The sequence below is a fragment of the Mytilus trossulus genome, chromosome 9 (genome assembly GCF_036588685.1).
Source record: "Mytilus trossulus isolate FHL-02 chromosome 9, PNRI_Mtr1.1.1.hap1, whole genome shotgun sequence".
Classification (NCBI taxonomy): Eukaryota; Metazoa; Mollusca; class Bivalvia; order Mytilida; family Mytilidae; genus Mytilus; species Mytilus trossulus.
Genome location: NC_086381.1, coordinates 39,745,493 through 39,767,341, shown reverse-complemented (window position 1 = coordinate 39,767,341; position 21,849 = coordinate 39,745,493). Strand labels below are relative to the sequence as shown.

Below are 21,849 nucleotides of genomic sequence, written 5' to 3'. Positions count from 1 at the left end.
ATACATCGTTACAACTTACATGTTAGTTTCTTTTTCTTTCAACCTCAGCTGATATGATTTTCTCTATTGTTTTCTTCGTTTTACTGCTTTATTACACATACACAACAGGAAATAATCACAAAAGTGACCATCCCATTACATTCAGATTTCTTATAAACTTAATAACCATAGCAACTATCTTTGAAATTTGTCGAACATATGGTCAACCTTATCAGAATTTGCTTGATTAACAGACTGGCTGTATCAAATATCACTCTGCATATAATTGCTAAATTATTATGTTTCACAAAGTTTAATGAATAAAGTTATTATAAATAATGATTGCAAAACAAATTAAACTTTTAACCAGGAAATTTATGTTTACGGTATACTTTTTTTATTATTACAGTAATGACATGAATGATATTCCAGTATACATTTTACCTGGCTTATATAAAGATTATAATATATGATCAACGTAACGTTGGCCCAGCATTGGCCCAACATATAATTGTAAATGTAATTTCAGTTGATAAACACTTATATATAACGGTATAACATTAACTTTTCATAAAGCCTGCTGCAATCGAAATTCTCCGCCTCCCAAGAGAAATAAAGTGTAAAATATTTCAAAATCAATTTTTATTAACAAAATTTCATATCGGCCATATGTCGCTACTTACATAATGCCAACATTTGCCCGATTATTTATAACCAGCATGAGATAATATTATGAATTTACAACAACATACCAACGTTGGGCCAATGTTGTGCAGCCATCACCAATGTGCGACCAACGTACCGACAATTTGCCAACGTTGGGCCACTGTTGTGTAGCCAACATAAACTTGCGACCAACAGACCGACAATTTGCCAACGTTGGGCCAATGTTGTGCAGCCAACACCAACGGTCGACCAACGGGCCGACAATTTGCCAACGTTGGCCCACTGTTAGTCTGTTGACTGGGTTGTGCTTGATGTAATATAATATTCAAATAAACCAATTCACCTATGTAAAACGGTTTTGTCTATTTTTACAGCCATTTTTACAGCTCATAGTCACAGCATTTAAAAGAATTGAAGGTAACTTTTTATCAGTATAAATTTAAACATATATCAGTGTTGTTCTCTAAAGTATATAATTAGTCGTATAAACATGGATATACGGATTTTGTTTTGCATATCGATTTTGTTATATAATTTGCTGATCATATCGTCATGTAAGTATTGTTATATTATTTTATTTTCTTGTTTTAATGTTTGATCACTGGTTTTTTTTTTATACAAAGTGAAATACGGGGAAAATTACATTTCGAAAAGAAGGGGAAAAAACGCTGATTCTTGTTAACAGTACGCTGCATGGTGGCTTGTTTCATTTCGTATTTTACATTTATTTTTTTTCGAAAGAAACACATGTACCTTGTTCACATTTTGAATCTGAAAGTTTTTCATTCTATTGAATTGGATTGCTTTCATTCGGTTTGTGTTGTTTCATGTAAGCATAAAGCATAATAATTACCGTATTTAAAGATTTTCTTTCAACCATAATTAATGTAAGCACATACTGGTATAGTCCTGACATATACAGCAAATTAATAGTATCTTAATATATATTTAAAAGTAACATGTGTTTCCTCCACACGAAGTCAACTTGTGACCAGGAAGGCATTCCGTCAATTGACAAATTAAAATCTTCATAATTTCTTGATATTAAGCATGTTAAGTACAAGTAACAATTTGATTGGGATAAACAGTATATTTAGATCTACCTTTTATATTGGCAAAACAGTTGAAAGACAAACAGCTTATATAAATACGTACATTCATGACATAGCATATTGGAATTAGATAGAAAAAAAAGTTTATTTAAAAGAAAAGGTCAAGTTTCGACCATTTTAAAATTTAGTAGTCCATTTACATTTTGAAGGTTTATAATCCTTACATCGAAACATCATTGGCGTACATATAAAATGTCAATCCAGGTATCTATGGTGAGTTTATTTGACAAAACTGAAGGGAATTTATAGTCTGTAGTTTATCAAACAATAAAATACAGAACAATAATTATATTCTATTGACTAATTTAAGAAATTGAAAAATTGCATATAATTAACTGGTGAGCAAAAAGCCGTATGGATTCCACTATGGAACACAACATAAAATGTATTATGTAATGCGGGGTTCACACATTGCCGATTATTGCTCCCGTTTGAGATCAGACAACAATACGACACTAAAAATTAAAAAGTCGGATTAATATCCTCAATTATCTGGAATGTCCTATCTTTGTCCGAACGCAGTTGTTTTAGTTCGTTACAGATTCCTTCTGGTCGGGAAGGTTCCGAATAGTTCGGCAAAGCACCCCGACAGTTCGGTGCGTCCCGTAACATTCGGGGCAACTTAGCCGATTTTGTCTATTCGGATTACAATCGTGGCTAAGTCGTGACAGATTCCGCTGTATCGGATCGAATTCCGAACAATGTCTTGTGTATTCTGGACGATGTCCTGTGGAACGGGAATGATCTGGAGTAATTTTTCATAGCTGTTTTTATGCCGATTTAGTCCAGATTGCATCCAGATCTTGTCGACTGCGAACCGTTTTTTCCCGAAACCGTTCAGAAACAATCCCGTTATTAATACGAAATTCGTTAATGATACCCACGTCAGAGTCCCAACAATTACTGAATGCAATACGACTGAGACCAGACAAAACTGTTTGCAATGCGATAGAGCGGACCGTGATAGGATTACGTTCGGACAGTACCTGATCATCCCGAATATACCGACAGTTTTCGAACAGATAACTTCAGTCAGCGTCGGTACTCTGTCTGGTCACTGTCTGATCTCTGTCGGATAACATTCGATAGAGTCGGGACGCATTCGTGACAGCTCGGTCGAATTTTACCTGGCGAAAAATACAAATCGGATTAGAAGCGTGTTCAGAACGGGATTATCGGGACTTATTCGCTTTGAAACGGTTGAATATCGACGCTTCCTGAACACTATCTGATTGTTGTCGTGATCAAATTATTTTTTTTTACAAAGTAAAACTATCGACACTAGAAAAGATAATTGATCTTTAAGAATATTTATGACAGCAATACTTGCATGTACAAAATCAATACAAATAGCTTTCATTTTAAAGCGTATAAAAAAAAAATGGATTCAAAATACTACACCGGCTTCAACATCAGTATTCTTGACTTATGCAGGATGGTTTGTTAAACATGTTGTTTTGTCGGTATAACTTAACCGTAGTCTTATTTGTACATTATGATGAATAGTTTATGATGGTACATGTATTACACATTGATTTCTTCTTTTTCGTCGATTTACGAGATTTGAACATTAATAGTAGATTTTCGCTATAAATTACCATGCATCGTTAAATCGTTAACTGAGGATTGACTTTTATAATTTTCAAGATACCAATTGTGAAATAAAATTACTACAATTATCTGTCAGCTAAAATTAGAATTGTCGAACATTCTTCTTTAACATGTTTAATTTTTTCAAATTCTGCACCATTTTTCAAATTCTGAAGTTTTATTTGATTTAATATGCTTTATCCCGTCATACTTTAAACACAAAATTATTTTCTTATTTTGATAGTACTTTTATTGTTATGTCTGGTTTTGTAATATCCATTTGACTTGACTCTGTTCTGATGTATCCCGTCATACTTTGAACGACACAATTATTGTATATCTACCTTGTGACGTCAAACGTACACTTCTACGCCAGCACTTATAATCTTTCAATCCTTAATGGGCGAATTTTACTTAGATAAATAAAGTCGCATAAAAATAATCAAAATGAGAAAGGTAAATTTGATGTATGCTTCTTTGTGCTACTTTGTAAGTTTAAACATATTTATTGTTTAAAAAGGACATTTCTTACATTTTGTTTGCTTTTACAATGACGAAGATAATAACACAATCATGACAAACTTGATTGCTATAACCCTATTTTTGACATTTTTTCCGATTGTGTTTGTAAGTTTTGTTCCCGTACCGTTGTCAATATAATTGAACTTGATGTAATTGTCATGCAAGTGAGAGGTTTAGCTAGCTATAAAACCAGGTTCAATCCACCATTTTCTACATAAAAAAATGCCTCAAAGTCAAGAATATGACAGTTGTTATCCATTCGTTTAATGTGTTTGAGTTTTTGAATTTGGTATTTGAATAGTACTTTCTATTGTGAGTTTTCCTCGCAGTTCAGTTTTTTGTTATTTTACTGTATATGATCAAACCTTTCGAAATTTTAAGTCCTCAACGCTTTTCATCTTTGTTTTTGATTTTGCCTTTTGATTTTTATAATTTCGAGCGACAATAGTGAGTCTTTTGTAGACGTGATATACTTTTGCCGTACAATATTGTATCTTTAATCGGTTGTTTTCAAATACAAAACATAAAATCCTGTTAACTATGATGAGTTTATTTACAACCAATTGGTCGATGCAACTGCTCGTGGAATTTTTCTTCCCCGAAGGTAGCACCAGCCCAGTATCGTCAGCACTTCAAACTTATTTTGATTCAAACGTCACTGCTGAGTCTTTTGTAGATGAAAGCGTTTTGGTGCAAATACAAAATTTATATTGATGAGGGTATGGATGGGGTGGTCTGTTATTCTGTAAACATTTAATTTTCACCCCATTTTTCTCTAATCTTTAAAAAATTAACCCCTTTTTTCTCTAATCTTCCAAAAATTAATCCTTTTATTCTCTAATCTTCTATTTTTTGGCTCATTATTCTCTAATCTTCATTTTTTAAGGGCATTATTCTTTAATCATTTAACCCCATCCAAACCCTCATTGATATTTATGATGAGTTCATTTCATATGTCTGGAAGGTTTGCATATTTTGTCGAAACCGGTGAACCATTTGAGGTGTCTTTTGGTAAGACAACTTGTTCCGCGCTGAAATACTATGCAAACTCTGGTTACCTTCGCTCGTAATTAACGTATCAAATCAGATACATGATATAGTTGGATTAATAGATAATTCCTTCATGTCATGCTCTATGCTCATTTTAACAGGGGTAGGCATTGTATTTTACACTGAGCGTTACAGAGGTATTAATATGGCCTAATGTAATGATAGCCATTTTAAAATGAGTATAAAACATAACACGAAGGAATTATTTCGATTCAAATAGGACAAATACAGTATTTTCATAGGGCAGAGAGTACAAAAATATTTTTAAAATGTTTAGCTGTTCTCGTTTCTTCCTTGTTGAGCCTGTTCATTACATTTAAGTTTAAAACTAAAAGTCGGGTAAATATGTTTGTTTGAAAAACAATATATAATAAAAGTTTATGTATGCTGCTAAAATGTACATATTTTATTAGAATAATAACATAAACAGTAAAGTTTTGCGCATGTGTCAAACATATTTTATGATAGTTATGAATATTGTGCGGAATTTATATTTGTTTCAAATAAAGAAATAATTGACATAAGTGAAGTTTCTTACTGTCCAGTTCTATACTAGATGTTGATGTTGATAATCTAAGTAATAGATTAGAAAGGTCATCGCTGTACATGTGTAAGATAAGATTGAGTGCACACAATTTTGATATTGAAAAAGGGCGATATTTAGGTTTACCCACCGATGAACGAGTTTGTAATGTATGTAAATCAGGTGATGTAGAAGATGAAAATCACTTTTTACTGAAATGTAATTTTTTTCCAACTATAAAATTAACTTTCAAAATATTATTTTAAATATACTTTCTACATGTTGTAGTGAAAATAGGCTAAATATTAATAGTTGCATTAATAGTAATTCTTTAAAAGTCCTGAAAGTGACTAGTTCTTTTTATATTTAAATGTCTGGTGTATAGAAACGAGATTTTAAAAGCTTCCTAATTATAACATATTTAACTACTAGTATGCTGTATTCATTGTTGTAATGTACTGAAATATGGGCCTTTGTCAATTATTGTAATTGTGTTTGTGCTTGTGGTTGTGTTTGTGCCAACAAAATATTTATTTATTTATATTTATACTATAATATACAAAATTTCAACTACAATGATTGCATAAAAAAATTTAGTAGTTGGTGTTTTCCTCGGTTTTAATTTGCACCCCTGATTTGTTTCCTCTAAAGCGATTTATGACTTTCGAACAGCGGTTGCCTTTTCTTATAAGAAAATAACCATCACTGGAAGTTAATCAAACGAATGTTCACCTCTTTGTTAACTGTGTACAAACCTTTAGAAACCTCAATTTCCTAAAGAAACTTCAAATAAAACAAAATTTGTATTTGAAATACCCAAGCTATATGTTTATCACACAGTAATTTTTGTACTGTAATGAAATGTAGGATAAATTACCTACACCTGTCAAATGCAAGGGGAAAATAATTCCGACACAACCGCATGTGAAGCACTATGATTTGACGGTATTACACATAAACTCAATGCAGTTAACTAAATTCAGCCCTAGAGGTTTAATAAAATGATTAATATAAAAATAAGAAGATGACTATAAGGCGAATGAGATATCTTATTATTGATATTATTCCGATGAAATACCTCTCCCAGATTACCAAATCATTCCTATTAATCATGTTAACCCGAAGTACAATTCCATGTTCAGGGGCATGATCATATTCTGGTACAGATGCTTTATTCATGTTTCAAAATTTCAACATAAAGTAATGAATTTCAAAAGTTTAAGATATTAATATATATATTAGACTCAACTAAAAAAAAACTCACCTAACTAGTTCGACTTACCAGCGGGGTTTTGCTTACATACAACACGAGGAATGTTGATTGTGGAGCAAAAAATACTTATCTCTCCAGAGCTCTTGAATTCATCCTGGTTTTTATGGCTGTTCAATTTGCGATTTGAATTCTGTTGTTTATAGTTTGGTATATTAATTGTATGCCATGCCATTGTCAATTCGTTCTCCAATTTCGAATAATGAGTTTGAATAGTCTTTTTTTGTAATTGTTCATCTCTCTCTCTCTCTCATCTCAATCGATTTCACTCTTTAAGCATTTCTTGATATGTATTTATCAAAATTTGACGTTGAATGAAAAGATGAACATGATAAAAGGTAAATAGTTGACTTTTCATTTAAAGAAAACAAAATGTTGCCGAACAATCTTATTCTTATTCCCGGTTTGTTAATTAATGACCATTTAATTCGGAGTTTAGTTTGATGTCCATGATCACTGAACTAGTATACATATGTTTTAAGGGGCCAGCTGAAGGACGCCCCTGGGTGCAGGAGTTTCTCGCTACATTGAAGATCCATTGGTGACCTTCTGCTGTTGTCATTCTATGGTCGGGTAGTTGTCGCTTTGACACATTCCCCATTTCCTTTCTCAATTGTATTAGCAGTTGCCTCCACGTTATGATAGATAGAATACATACTCGACAAACCTCGATAGTTGTAGAAGCACTTGCCTATGAATTAATCATTGAATTAATTTGTTTCAGCTTTTACGAGAAAGATTTTGTATTCAACCTATTCATTCATTAAGGAATTTGACGTCGAATCAAACAATGTGACTATTCTAGCCGAACAATCTGACCGAGTGTATGGTATGACCTATGATGATAAAAACAACTATATTTATTTCACCCCAGACACTTCTCCTACGATGTAATGAGGTAAGCATGTACTAAGTGGACTTTCTTGAAACTCATTTTAGGCTTTTCTACCTCAGGCATAGATTACCTTAGCTGTATTTGGCAAAACTTGTAGAAAATTTGGTCCTCAATGCTCTTCAACTTCGAACTTTATTTGGCCTTTTTAACTTTTTTTTTTATTTGAGCGTCACTGATGAGTCTTTTATAGATGAAACGCGCGTCTGGCGTATATACTAAAGGAGTAGGTTCGGTAAGTGCCATATTTGGCCCAAATTATAAAGTTCATGGTTACAAGACAATACTTGTTTTAAGTTGCCTTAAATACATGTGAGAAAGTAAAACAGAGCTGTTTTCGTCAAAGTTTTTTTTTAATACGTTGATTTTTACATCCCAAAAAGGTCAAAATAAGGGATTTTGGTGGAATTTTCAACAGAATGGTTCATATCCTATCTAGTTATTGTGTTAGCTATAATTTATCGTGATATTGGTCAATAAATCCGCATTTGAAATTGACGCTAAAAAAAGGGGGCCATTTTAGGACCTTATCGAACATACTCCTTTAGTCCTGGTATCTATGATAAGTTTATTTTTCCGAAAGCCATAATTTTATGTTCAAATTAAAATGCAATACAAGTTTTTATCTCGATTAGGAGTATACTGTTATAAAACTGATTTTGCTGCTATATGGAGAAAAAATAAAACAATGTGCAAACAGTCTACCGAAGAAGCGAATCGATAAAAACTCTTCTTATATCAACGAGCGATATTGTCTTATACCAACGAGTTGCATTGTGGGAAATTTCAGACGAATGTTAGCAATTGTACGAAGAAAGGCAGATTTCTCAGTATAAAGTAATGACTCTTTTTTTAAAACAGGGTGACAGTTAATACGACATATGACTGCTGTATAATTTCATGAATTATTTTAAGTTATAACAAGCAATGTGTATTTAAACGAGAAAATTGAATTGTTGAATAAATGAAATATAAATGCAAGATTTATCACTTGAAGATGTACACATTCAATAAATATCATGTAGCAAAGTCAGTGGAATGTAATTGAGATAAGTTTGTTCGCTAAGCCAAAATCCCCTATAAGTCAGAGATACTGCTATATTTTATTTTATCGGTCGTCCCTCTGTCTATATCACTCTGTTCGGCTCTTAATATTATTCCGTATCATGTCTTTGTGATGTCAAATACGTTGACCCGGCCTAAATAACTTTGACCCGGACTTATTAGCGACGTCATAATGTTTGAACTGACGTTAATAACTTTGACCCGAACTTATCAAGTCATTTTTTGTGTGCTGGCGAAAAAAAATAAAACACTTCCGAAACACGCAAATAAAGCCCGATAAATCGATTATCAGATTATCTGCATATTGATATTGTAAAATATCAGCTGCTTGGCATTATATGAAGGCTTTTGAAGTGATGAAACAATGGCGGAATTTAAATGCGGTTGTAAATAGTCTACCGACCGGCCTATTAGATTCTAATATAGGTCTAGTGGTAGATCCAGGGGGATGGGGAGGGGTCCGTGGATTGGAAACCCCATTTTTTTGGCCGATCAATGTATTTAAATGAGGACATATAGTTGAAACATCCCCCTTTTATCCAGGGTTTGGGCCCCCTCCTCTCTTTTGAAAACGGCTGGATCCGCCCTTGAGGTCACACTGCTATAGCCTATCCACATGGGTAATATCGAAATAGACAAAAAAATGTTACTTAAAAAAAAACAATTCATTAAAACAATCCAATTCAATACAGCTCCAAATAACAATGAATATTCAAATGGTAAAATAAATATTCCAAACAAATTAAAATGAACAAAAACTGATGCCCCGAACTTTGAAGATACCAACTGAATAACCTCATACTATAAATTGAACAACTTCAGATACCACGAAAATCAAAAATCTTGTCAAACAGAAAATGTATTAATCATAATATAGAAAAACAATATTGAGAAGGAAAACAGTTCTTTTTGGATATCAAAGACTTTTCAAGATGTCAAATCGATATCATTATGAACATAATCAGCTCGCCGTGTGGACGCTCTTTTACCTCGCGATGACCATGAGCGCATTCCCCTGTATTGTTGCCGCAGAGATTTGACTATCTTTTTTGACTAGTAACCGATCGTATAAATACGCGCACATTTCTTCAATAAATACTAAAAATAATGTTTAGAAAACACATGAATAAGATGAAAATGTCTGTTGACGTTAGAAATGTGTATATATCTTTTCTATATTTATAAATTAAGATCGTTCAGTGCTGTTTATTTGGTATTTTTATTGACGTAATCGTTCTTGTACCATCATAACTGTCGTTACCTTTAAAGCTTTAGAAGTGTACTAGTTCATATTGCACTTTACAAAAGATTCAGCACCCAAATGACGTTTTTGGAGAAATGGAAAGCAGTTATTTATAAGGGGAAATTTTAAAGATTTATAGATAAAAGAAGATGGTGCATGAATTCGAATGAGACAACTTTCCATCAAAGTTATAATTGTTTTCAAGTAAACCATTAGAGATCAAAGTAGGGTCTTCAACACGGAGCCTTGGTTCACAGCGAACACCACGCTATATAGGAACCAAAAAAATACTAGTGTTAAACCATTCAAACAGGAACATCAACGGTCTAATTTGTATAAAAAAGGAGATTCAAAAATAAAGGTCAGATTTTGTTGGATGAATCTGAACGAAGACAGTATGATTCATCTTTGTCACAAGTTAGTTTCATTGTTATCAATAAAGAAAGTCTAATTCGGTGCGTTCATTATAAAATTTGTTAAATGCTATGTATGTGAACAATAAGTTTGATACTAAGCTATTTGATTACGACATCGTTTGTTAAACCCCATCGTTACTGGCATTTTCAAATTTTGAAAATGGTGGATTCAATCTGTTTTTATAGCGCTTAACCTCTCGCGTGTATGACAGTCTCGTCAAATTCTGTCATATTTACAACGATGCATGAACAAAACAAACATAATAGATAAAATTGTCAAAATATGGGTACAGCAGTCATATATTGATATTGGTACTAATAAATACTAATATTGATATAATAAAAACACCGATGTGATATTTTAAAAGTATCGCATTGATATTAGAACTAATAGCATTTGTATGTTTATGTTTATAAGAAAAAACACAGCACTTCAATTTTTACACGGACATAAACGTTTGCTTCTAACTAACTTCTGAATGTATATTTAGACTCAATTGTTGTTTATATTTGAACAATAAGTTTTAAAGTTAGTATTTTCTAAATTTTTCGTTGCCGAAAACAAAATTTTCCGCATGGAATGTCTGCATATTTACAATAGATATTAGACAATATCGCTATGTGATATAAGTAAAGTTTTTGTCGATTCGCTTCTTCCATAGACTGGTAACGTAAGTATACAAGCCTAATAATCTTTAACAATCGTGGCTGAGTGCAGGTAAGCTGAAAGCGAAAAGATATATACAAAAATGTATTCCAAAAGCTGTATTGCTCAACAAAAGAAGTAGCTTTCTTCTAATTATTGTTTTAGAATAAAATGCATCATTAAAAAAAGCTCTTAAATGTATTGAAATAAAAACAGAAATTCAATATTATCAAACTGTTCACCCTGAACAACACCATAACGTATGGTTAGTCATACGCGAGACAAAGGAACATACACGTTCATCATGTAAAAGGTTTTATAGTCTTTCGTTTAGATTGGGCTTTTTTCATAGATATGAATTGTTTCTACTTCGATGAGAAAACAGTTTGACGGGGAATATAATTAATCATTTCGTGAACTATGTTGCTGTCTCATTTTCCTTATTGTCAAATCGATAAATAAGTAAGACCTCCTGACTTTGCGATGTTGCACTTTCTAAAAGAGAATCAAAACATCTTGGAGGGGTTGGAATATCGCAATAATTGCATAGTTAATGTTGACATTGCGACCAGGTCAAAATATTTAATACCCGGTGCATGTTTTACTGAATATATACTTACCTGTATTATTATCTCTTCATGCAGCTTGTAATAATTGCGTTATTCAACACAATATAATTTTCTATGATACCTGAGATGAGTTCATTACATAGAGGATTACTTTGCTTATTAAATGCACTCGAAATTATAAACCAACTCAGATTTTGAAATTTAGGTTTAGTTTATTGACGTTAGGTCGGGGATGACTATTGCGATCCAATTTAAATTCGTCTTTATAATGTTTGACGTGTCAGCCATTGGACGTTTAGGGAGGATGCAATCAATCGTTCAGCGTAAAGGTAGCACAATACAAAGATTTTCTTACTTCCAATCACTAACCTTTGAAATGGTGTAACTTTCTTATGAAAGCATAGAAAATAATAAAATAGGTATATATAAATAGAAAAAAGATTAATCTTTTAAATGAATGCAATATTTTTATTATGCAATCATTATGTAATCAATTATTATGTAATTAGTGGCAAAATCTGGGTAAGTTCACTTGAATGAATTTAGCTCTATCATCTCTTTAACTATACAGAAAATTTTAACGAAATCTTAATCAACACATCATTGGCTTCAAAAGGGCGTCTCAGATTGTCTCTATGGTATTCCATTCTCTCATAAATCTCTAATTAGTGTAAACATCCTAACCACATAAAAGAAGATAATGTTTAATTAGGTGTAAAATTTGTTCTATACATTCTATCTGAAATCTGAGACACTCTTTTGTAGATAATGGCCATAGGAACAACATATAATAAAATCAACCCTCTAGGGCTACCTATGCAGAAGCTAATCATTTGAAAGTGGAAATTTAGTTAAAAAAAACCAGTTTAGACACAGTTTAATATAGCTGTATATAACACATAACTCAATCAAACTGTGAATTTTGTCTTAGATTTTCAATTGAACAATATATTTATCAAAAAGAAAATATGACATGCCAGGCCCGTAGCCAGAAATTTCTATGGGGGGGTTCGTTGGACTCACAAACTCGATTTTAACAGTCACAATTCAAACAGAACATTGACTTTAACAGTGCTTATTCGTTTTCAAGGGGGGTTCGGACGAACCCCCCCTGGCTACGGGTATGCATGCAGTGTTAAAGAGCGTCCAGCGACAAAAATGCGAATCATTTACTATCATTATGAAATTCTTTGGCACGAATAAATTCTTTGCCAGTTTTTTGTGTGTCTTTTTTTCATTAGAAATGTTATCTTTTCCTTTTTAGTTAGCTTTTCCCATTTGTAGAAAATATAGTCTGTATTCTAACGTATTACACACCACGATGTAGAAATTACTCGAAAATCAAGACAGATTTTTGTACAACTGTCCCTGTTAAATTAATTTACAAATAGTCTTCTTATTTGCAATATGCATTGACACGTAAAAAGTCTTGTCTTTAATCGAAATCTGTGGTTTTTCCTTGATATGAGTTAAAATTCTTGTCGTATAATGTAATACCCACCTTTGACATTTAGTTTAACATCCATAAACAATAATGTGAACAGGTGTTACATCGTTACCTTATTCAGACAACCTATCGAAACATAGTCGTTAAGAGGCTATAACTCCTATATGGAAGCGGATTACGATCACATGAATGTTACCATATTTGCAGATCTTATCCAGTAGGTAATAATTGAGATTTTTAGATATCTTTATGACTGAAAGCTTTACTATAGGCAAACACGGACATCTAATATAAGAGTTATATAAGTTATTGTCCTGTGGACTATTTCTTTGTGTCAACGTACTATAATTTTAATCAAAATTACAATATTTAGTAATTAGTTATCAAAGGTAATAGGATTATAATTTAGTACGCCAGACGCACGTTTCGTCGACATAAGACTCATCAGTGACGCTCATATCAAAATATGTATGAAGCCAAACAAGTAGAAAGTTGAAGAGCATTTAGGATCCAAAATTCCAGTATGTTGTGCCAAGTACGGTTAAGGTAATCTATGCCTGGGATAAGAAAATCCTGAGTTTTTCGAAAAATTTAAAGTTCGGTTAATAGGAAATTTGTAAAAATGACCAAATTATTGATATTCATACTGGGCTGGCGATACCTTCGGGGACGAAACGTCCACCAGCAGTGGCATCGACCCAGTGGTGTAAATAGTTATCAAAGGTATCAGGATTATAATTTAGTACGCCAGACGCGCGTTTCGTCGACATAAGACTCATCAGTGACGCTCATATCAAAATATGTATGAAGCCAAACAAGTAGAAAGTTGAAGAGCATTTAGGATCCAAAATTCCAAAATGTTGTGCCAAGTACGGTTAAGGTAATCTATGCCTGGGATAAGAAAATCCTGAGTTTTTCGAAAAATTTAAAGTTCGGTAAATAGGAAATTTGTAAAAATGACCAAATTATTGATATTCATACTGGGCTGGCGATACCTTCGGGGACGAAACGTCCACCAGCAGTGGCATCGACCCAGTGGTGTAAATAGTTATCAAAGGTATCAGGATTATAATTTAGTACGCCAGACGCGCGTTTCGTCTACATAAGACTCATCAGTGACGCTCATATCAAAATAAAAATATAAATACAAACAAGTAGAAAGTTGAAGAGTATTTAGGATCCAAAATTCCAAAAAGTTGTGCCAAATACGGCTAAGGTAATCTATGCCTGGTATTAGAAAATCCTGAGTTTTTCGAAAAAATGGTAAAATCGATGCTCGATGAATGTATGAACCTCCGTTTAAGAGAAATTGAAGACCGACATTGCATTTATTTTATATTCGGTTTATACCATAGTATTGTTGTTTCCCTAAGGTTGAATCCCTGCACTATGAAAGTTCATCAAACGTCTTCGTGATCGTCATTATGCATGATAAACTAGAAATATAATTTGGTACGTACGTAGGTATTTAATTACATTTCCCTAATGACAGGAGTATTGGTTATCAACCATAAGAATAATTTGCCTAATTCGTGCAACAATTTTTGACGTTTTTCCCAAATATGTCTGTTTGTTTCGCTTACTAATTAACTATCCAAATTACTCGGTTTAATGCACCATTGTGTACATAAGGAAATACATGTACCAAGTCAGGAATATGAGAGTTGTCTTCCATTCCTTTGATGTGTTGAAGTTTCGATTTGCTTCTTGTTATGACTTGTGGAAATGACATGACCGTTTGTTTAAGTGTAAAACCAGTATAAAGACTTATCTAACTCATTTGAATGGCGAGATCTTCTAACAATATGGTTAATGTTTGTATTTATGTAAACAAAACTGTATTTTCATAGAATAACAGCAAATTTTAAACATTACAATGTTGAGAAATGAGGCTACTTACGATTCTTTAAATACTTGTTTATTCAGATTTCGTTACCCATCACAAAACTATACGCTACAAACTATTTGCACAACAAGAATTAACCCAGGAGGAATAGCTATAGATTACGTAATGGGACAAGTGTATTTCGCTCATGATCGCTCTAAGATCTCTAGATGTAACTTAGATGGATCAAATGCAGTGGATATCCATACAAGTCTGACCGGACCTTTTGCCTTAGGACTCGATGTTACTAAAGGGTATATATTTTTCCGTTTACTTTGAACATTATTGCGTTTACAAAAATTCAAGAGGTAACTGTGTCATCTTAAACGAATCAAGATTGTATTAACTGTTTAGTCAACAAATCTGTTATTGAATTGCAACAAAATCAACTGCAAAATTTTCGAACTAATCAAGACCTCTTTTAAATAATCAAGTAAAAATCAAATGACAATGCCAATGCTTAAAACAAAATATGACAAAAAAATACAAACAATTGTCTACAAAACACAACATAGAAAACTATGCATTGAGTAACATGAAAACCAACACCACAGGTGAGGTGAACTCCAAGAGGGGAAAAAGATCCTGTCCTCATGTGGTACCCACCGGTTTTTCCATGTAAGCACAAACCCGGTGATAAGTCTAAAAGCGAAGAAAGACGACGGTTTTTGAATATCCACAATTGGAACATATATGTCGTCATCTTTAAAAATGGGCAAGCGTCTCGGAATCTTGGTTTGAAAGCTACAAAGCAAGCAGTGCACCTCTATCTAGAAAATTTTGATAGAAAATTCAAGCTCTGGTATATCAACTTGTTGATAATAAAATTAAAAAAGGAAATGGGGAATGTGTCGAAGCGACAACCACCCGACCATAGAGCAGACAACAGCCGAAGGCCACCAATGAGTCTTCAATGTAGCGAGAAACTCCCGCACCCGGAGGCGTCCTTCAGCTGGTCCATTAGAAAATGTATACTAGTACAGTGATTATGGACGTCATACTAAACTCCGAATTATACACAAGAAACTGATTGAAAGATTATGTCTTCATCATATGAATATCAGGCACAATCTCTCCCGTTAGGGGTTTAGTATCATACAATCATAAAATATACGAGAAAATATATACCATATATGAAGGAGCTGCTAGAATATTGCTGCTTGTAAATGGAAATTTCCCACATTGAACTGTGATCATATCTTTTGTCGTAAAATTTTGTTCTCAATGTACCCTCCCTGCTAGTTTCTAACAGTCAAGGTATGAGGCACAACTGTATCCGTTTTATACTTTAATTCGATTTTGTTGGGATAGACGCGCTTAACATAGACACCAACCTTTGAATTATGCAATTAGAAGAAATCATCTATATAGTTAAGCTGAAGTATAGCGATAGCTTTTTTTATTTATATTTATAACAAGATAAATACAAAAGGTACTCCACTGTTAATATGACTGTGTATCATTTGAAAGATAGTTCAACAAATATGTAGTGAAACTATGGCATTTGTTGCACTTGCCTTCTTTTTGAATGCAAATTGCGTAGTCTTATAATTACAAGCCATTTTTGTCCAGATCTGTAGTGTACATTTTGTCGTTTTTTGTTGCACAATTGTTTTAACTTCTTCAAAGCAATATAAAAATTCTTTTATATTCTATCTTATTTTTCCAATTTCGTTTTTGTTAAATATAATGGCTGATATACATTTTATCTATCTTTCAGGTGGATGTATTTTTCAGAAAATGGAGTACCACGTAAAATGGTAAGATCAAGATTTGATCTTTCTCAAAGACAAGACATTTATACTCAACCAACAGAGGCATACAGCCTTGATCTAGGTATGATAATTTAGTATGATTATATTTCATAAACATTTACTAAGGCATTTCTAACTCAGGCATAGATTACCTTAGCTGGATTTGGCAAAACTTTTAGGAATTTTGGTCCTTAATGCTCTTCAACTTCGTACTATATTTGGCCTTTTTAACTTTTTTGTATTCGAGCGTCACTGATGAGTCTTTTGTAGACGAAACGCGTGTCTGGCGTAACTAAATTTAGTCCTGGTATCTATGATGAGTTTATTTAGAAGTTCTTTAATGAGGTTGGATTTTATTTAGTAAAAATCATCAACTGAGAATCAATGTAGGGCAATTCATACTACAAACGAATAGCATACTACAAATTTAAAATTTTGTATTTCAGTGGACAAAAGTTACTTTCCAAAATTCATTTTTGTAATACAGACTTAACTTTTGTTATCTAATTTGAAAATTGGGCGACAAAAGTGAATGTTGTATGCCAATTAGTTAAGTTTGGATTCTGTGAACTAATTTGCATACAAAATCGACTTTTGGTAGACAAAATTTACTTTTGTAAGACGAAATTGATTTTTGCAAGACAAGTTTTAATTTTATGAGACAAAACTGACTATTCTTAGACAAAATTGACTATTGTGAGTCAAAATTGACTATTATGAGACAAAAGTGACTTTTGTGAGACAAAATTGACAAAATTGAGTTTTGTCTCACTATAGTTAGTTTTGTGACTGTCGTCACAAAATTGACCTTTGTGAGACAAAATTGACAAAATAAATCAAAAAGTCAATTTTGTCTCACACAAGTGAATTTTGTATCACACAATTGAATTTTGTCTCACACAATTGAATTTTGTCTCACACAATTGAATTTTGTATCATATAATTGAATTTTGTATCACACAATTGAATTTTGTCTCACAGAATTGAATTTTGTCTCACAAAAGTCAATTTTGTCTCATAAAATTAAAACTTGTCTCGCACAATTGACTTTTGTGTTTTAATTTCCATATCAGGTAATAAAAGTCAATTTTGTATGCAAATAAGTAATTTATAGTTGCATACCAATTTGACAAAATTGATTTTTGTAATGACAAAAATGAGTTTGTCTACAATAATGAATTTTGTCATGACAAAAATGAATTTTGTCATGACAAAAATGAATTTTGTCTACAAACATGAATTTTGTCTACAAACACAAAATTGAAGTTCTCATAAAACAAGTCTACATCACATAGTTTTGTCATGACAAAAATGAATTTTGTCTACAAACATGAATTTTGACTACAAACATGAGTTTTGTCTACAAACATGAATTTTGTCATCACAAAATTGAAGTTCTCATAAAACAAGTCTACATCACATAGTTTTGTAAGACAAAAATTATTTTGTTGTGACAGAATTGAATTTTGTACAAAACTACAAGAAACCTGTTCGGCGCCCCGTAAAAGGACATAATAAGAGAACAAATAACATAGAAATTAACAAATTTAGGTAATCAGAAGGCTTTCAACTACATGTATTAGCAAAACTCTGTGAATTGCCTTCAGTATGAATTTTATATGTTCAATGTTCTTCTGTTTTTATCTAAATGACGTTCATGTATAGCATGTTGTGTTTTATGTTAGTAGAATATATGCACTTTCTAATGTTCTAAACCAAATATGTTAACTGTGTTGATTGTGCAATGATGTTTTGGGACCTTTTTTGTTGAGTTGCTCCCCGTTGACTTCAACTCTCTTGTGTGTCTCTTCCTCATTGATTTTACTCTGTTGTGTCTCTTCCTCATTGATTTTACTCTCTTGTGTCTCTTCCTCATTGATTTTTACTATCTTGTGTCTCTTCCTCATTGATTTTACTATCTTGTGTCTCTTCCTCATTGATTTTACTATCTTGTGTCTCTTCCTCATTGATTTTACTATCTTGTGTCTCTTCCTCATTGATTTTACTATCTTGTGTCTCTTCCTCATTGATTTTTACTATCTTGTGTCTCTTCCTCATTGATTTTACTCTCTTGTGTCTCGTCCTCATTGATTTTTACTCTATTGTGGCTCTTTTTCGTTGATTTCACTCTCTTGTGTCTCTTCCTCATTGATTTTACTATCTTGTGTCTCTTCCTCATTGATTTTTACTATCTTGTGTCCCTTCCTCATTGATTTTTACTATCTTGTGTCTCGTTCTCATTGATTTTACTCTCTTATGTCTCTTCCTCAAAGATTTTTACTATCTTGTGTCTCTTCCTTTTTTATTTTTACTCTCTTGTGTCTCTTCCTCATTGATTTTACTCTCTTGTGTCTCTACCTCATTGATTTTTACTCTATTGTGGCTCTTTTTCGTTGATTTCACTCTCTTGTGTCTCTTCCTCATTGAATTTAACTCTCTTGTGTCTCTTCTCCGTTGACTTTAACTCTCTTGTGTCTCTTCCTCGTTGAGTTTTACTCCCAAGTGCCTCTTTCCCGTTGACTCAAACTCTCTTGTGTCTCTTCATCGTTGCCTGAACCTTTCTAGTGTCTTTTCTTCGTTGACTTCAACACTTATGTGTTTCTTCCTCGTTGACTTTTATTCTCTTGTGTCACATCCTCGTTTACTTTTATTCTCTTGTGTCACTTCCTCGCTGACTTTAATTTTCTTGTGTCTATTCTTTTGTCTCATTCAATGCATAAATTTACTATAATTGATAACGTCCAAGCGAGATTTTTATGATCATTATTTCTCCATTTCATTTTATGCAAGTTTTTTGTTTTTAATTAAAGTTACGAAATCATGAATCATTTAAATTTCAAATGTTTAGATCTGGAGGAACAAAAGCTTTATTGGATTATTGATGAAAGTAATGAAATCAAATCAGCAAACTTTGATGGGACTGATATTAAAACGGTTAGGAACATTAATCCACATGGCAGCAAATATGACAACGTTGCCATTCGCATTTCTAGAAGTTACATTTTCTTTACTGAACTTGGCAAGTTATTTAGAATGAATAAAACGACTGCGACCTCGCCAACTCTATTGTTTACCGACACACAGCGTATTAACAGCTTATATCTTTACGAACATACAGGTAAGAAACGTCATTTACTCAGTCTGAAAAGAAATGATATTTCGTAACAAATAACATTTGAAAAACTATTGATAAAAGCTCACTCGATGAAAGATTTTTTTGGTGAAAAATTTCTATTTGGCCGCATTTTGATATGATTTGTCTGTAGTGATTAATGAATAGTTCTGGCAAATAAAATGAATTTCTTTGGTCATTCATGTAGAAATAAATAATTTCTTGAACTCCGAATCAATTCTTTTAAAGATAGCAAAGTTCAAGTCCAATGTTTTAATATTGTATTTCTGTGTACAGATATTTTATTATAACTTTATGTTTTTGTTGATATAGCATGAATTGTTTTGTATTTATATTCTAATTACTTTGCCTGCTTTCAATATGTAGAATTACCATAATAATATATATATATTTTTAATATTACAGTGTGTTTTCCATTGAGTGATTTTCATGATTGTATATTTGAATATCGATAAAAATGTCTGTCGTGATAAAGCCTTGATTTTGACTCTGATATTGTATGATGTTTTGGGTTTTTTAATTTTTGCAATTTAGCAAACAATAATGCAAATAGGAGAGTTGTCTCATTGGCACTCATACCACATCTTCCTAAATCTATATTATAGATTGTAAAAGTCGTCCTTGTATTTGCAGAAGAAAATCTGCACTCATTGTTGATACCTTTATCTGCAAGTGCATGCTATGTTTATTATGAATGCCATATTTTTTCAACATTAAAATAGTTTGGTACATCAGAAATATCTATACATTATTAGGTATAGCTTCATCATCACCATTCATTCAAATTCTTCTTGGAGTATGTTATACATCTAAGCAGACGCCACAGAAGAAGACAGAATTGATGAAACTTACATTTAAGACATTTTAAAAAAGCAAATTTCGAATCTTTCATGAATAGTATTTGAAGAGTTATTCTTAAATTAATATAGTAATGGGGAAATAGCTACGAGATATATAAGAATTTTACAGCCAGTATGGTCAAAATAAGAAACATTAATAATAATTCGACCTCATTTAATCCGTAGTCAGGTGACCTTTAATTCAACCCCTCATCGAGAGATTGATTACGCCAAAAAAAAAATGCGTGTTCCGTTATTAAAAGGAAACAAATGTCAACATTGAAAGTGAAACAAAGGTAAATTATTTGATTGACCGATTTGATCAACAAAACCTTATTCTTATACAGCTATTTACAAATGATGATTTACATATATTGTTAATCTATAATATGAAATTAAACAATGTTTTTAATTTTGATATAAGTTTTAGTATTTTATAAATCAAGTATGAGAATTTGAGTCAAATCTGTAAACATGAATTCGACAGTTAATGCATCTTTTGTTTGATTTGTGTGATTACTTTGAACCAGTATTAATAAAGAATATGCTTTCGTGTTACTCTTTCATTTTTCTAATAATAGTGATTATGTAAGTACTGGTTTGAAGTTTTGTATAGTCCTTTTCCTCATTTCTTTATACTTATTAAAGCATTTATGTTAAATGTTATTATATGTATATCTAAGTTAATGTACCAACAAATTTAACCAAATTTATCTCCTTGTGAAAGAAATATTTCTTCTTTCATTTCAATGCCTTTTGTGTGAGATTTAACGAAAGAAAAGACCACGAAGTTTCCCGACAGAATTTTAATGTGGTTTGGAAGAAAGTAATTTGGAATAGTAAGTATTTTTGATATGCAAGAAAGCAATGCAGTAATTTGAAATAATAAGTATTCCACTTTGTCAATATGGCATCTTCAGCTTTTTTTTGACAAAATTTCTTAAACTTGGCAAAATGAAATACGAAATAGAGATATTTATCCATGTTTTTGGAAAACACACATTACGATTCTATGTTAAGAAAATCCAACGAATTATTCCATATATTATTTAAAGGTATTGTATAGCACAGATGGCTTTTTTGTTCATAGTGCTACTGACTGAAAAACGCATTATGTTGCCAACTGTTTTAATAAATTCATTAAACGTTATCAAACATCATTTGTTTCTATTCCAATGTCATCAAATTCTATCAAATTCAATACATTCATATTTTAATTTTGAATTGAAATGTCAACGAGTTCTTAAG

At 32.1% G+C, this 21,849-nt stretch overlaps 1 protein-coding gene across 2 annotated transcripts; it reads left to right on the top strand.

Annotated features, from left to right (window-relative positions):
* The first annotated feature begins 1,000 nt into the window (after nt 1-1,000).
* On the top strand, nt 1,001-21,211 carry LOC134683879 (low-density lipoprotein receptor-related protein 6-like). 2 transcript variants are annotated; one of them, XM_063543185.1, is made up of 5 exons: nt 1,001-1,062; nt 7,437-7,610; nt 14,917-15,129; nt 16,596-16,711; nt 19,478-21,211. In XM_063543185.1, the coding sequence occupies exons 2-5, from the start codon at nt 7,606-7,608 to the stop codon at nt 19,792-19,794; spliced, it is 651 nt and encodes a 216-aa protein (XP_063399255.1). In that variant the 5' UTR covers nt 1,001-1,062; nt 7,437-7,605; the 3' UTR covers nt 19,795-21,211. The 2 variants fall into 2 exon arrangements, with proteins under 2 accessions (XP_063399255.1, XP_063399254.1); XM_063543184.1 differs by lacking the exon at nt 1,001-1,062 and adding an exon at nt 1,097-1,199.
* The last annotated feature ends 638 nt before the right edge of the window (nt 21,212-21,849 follow it).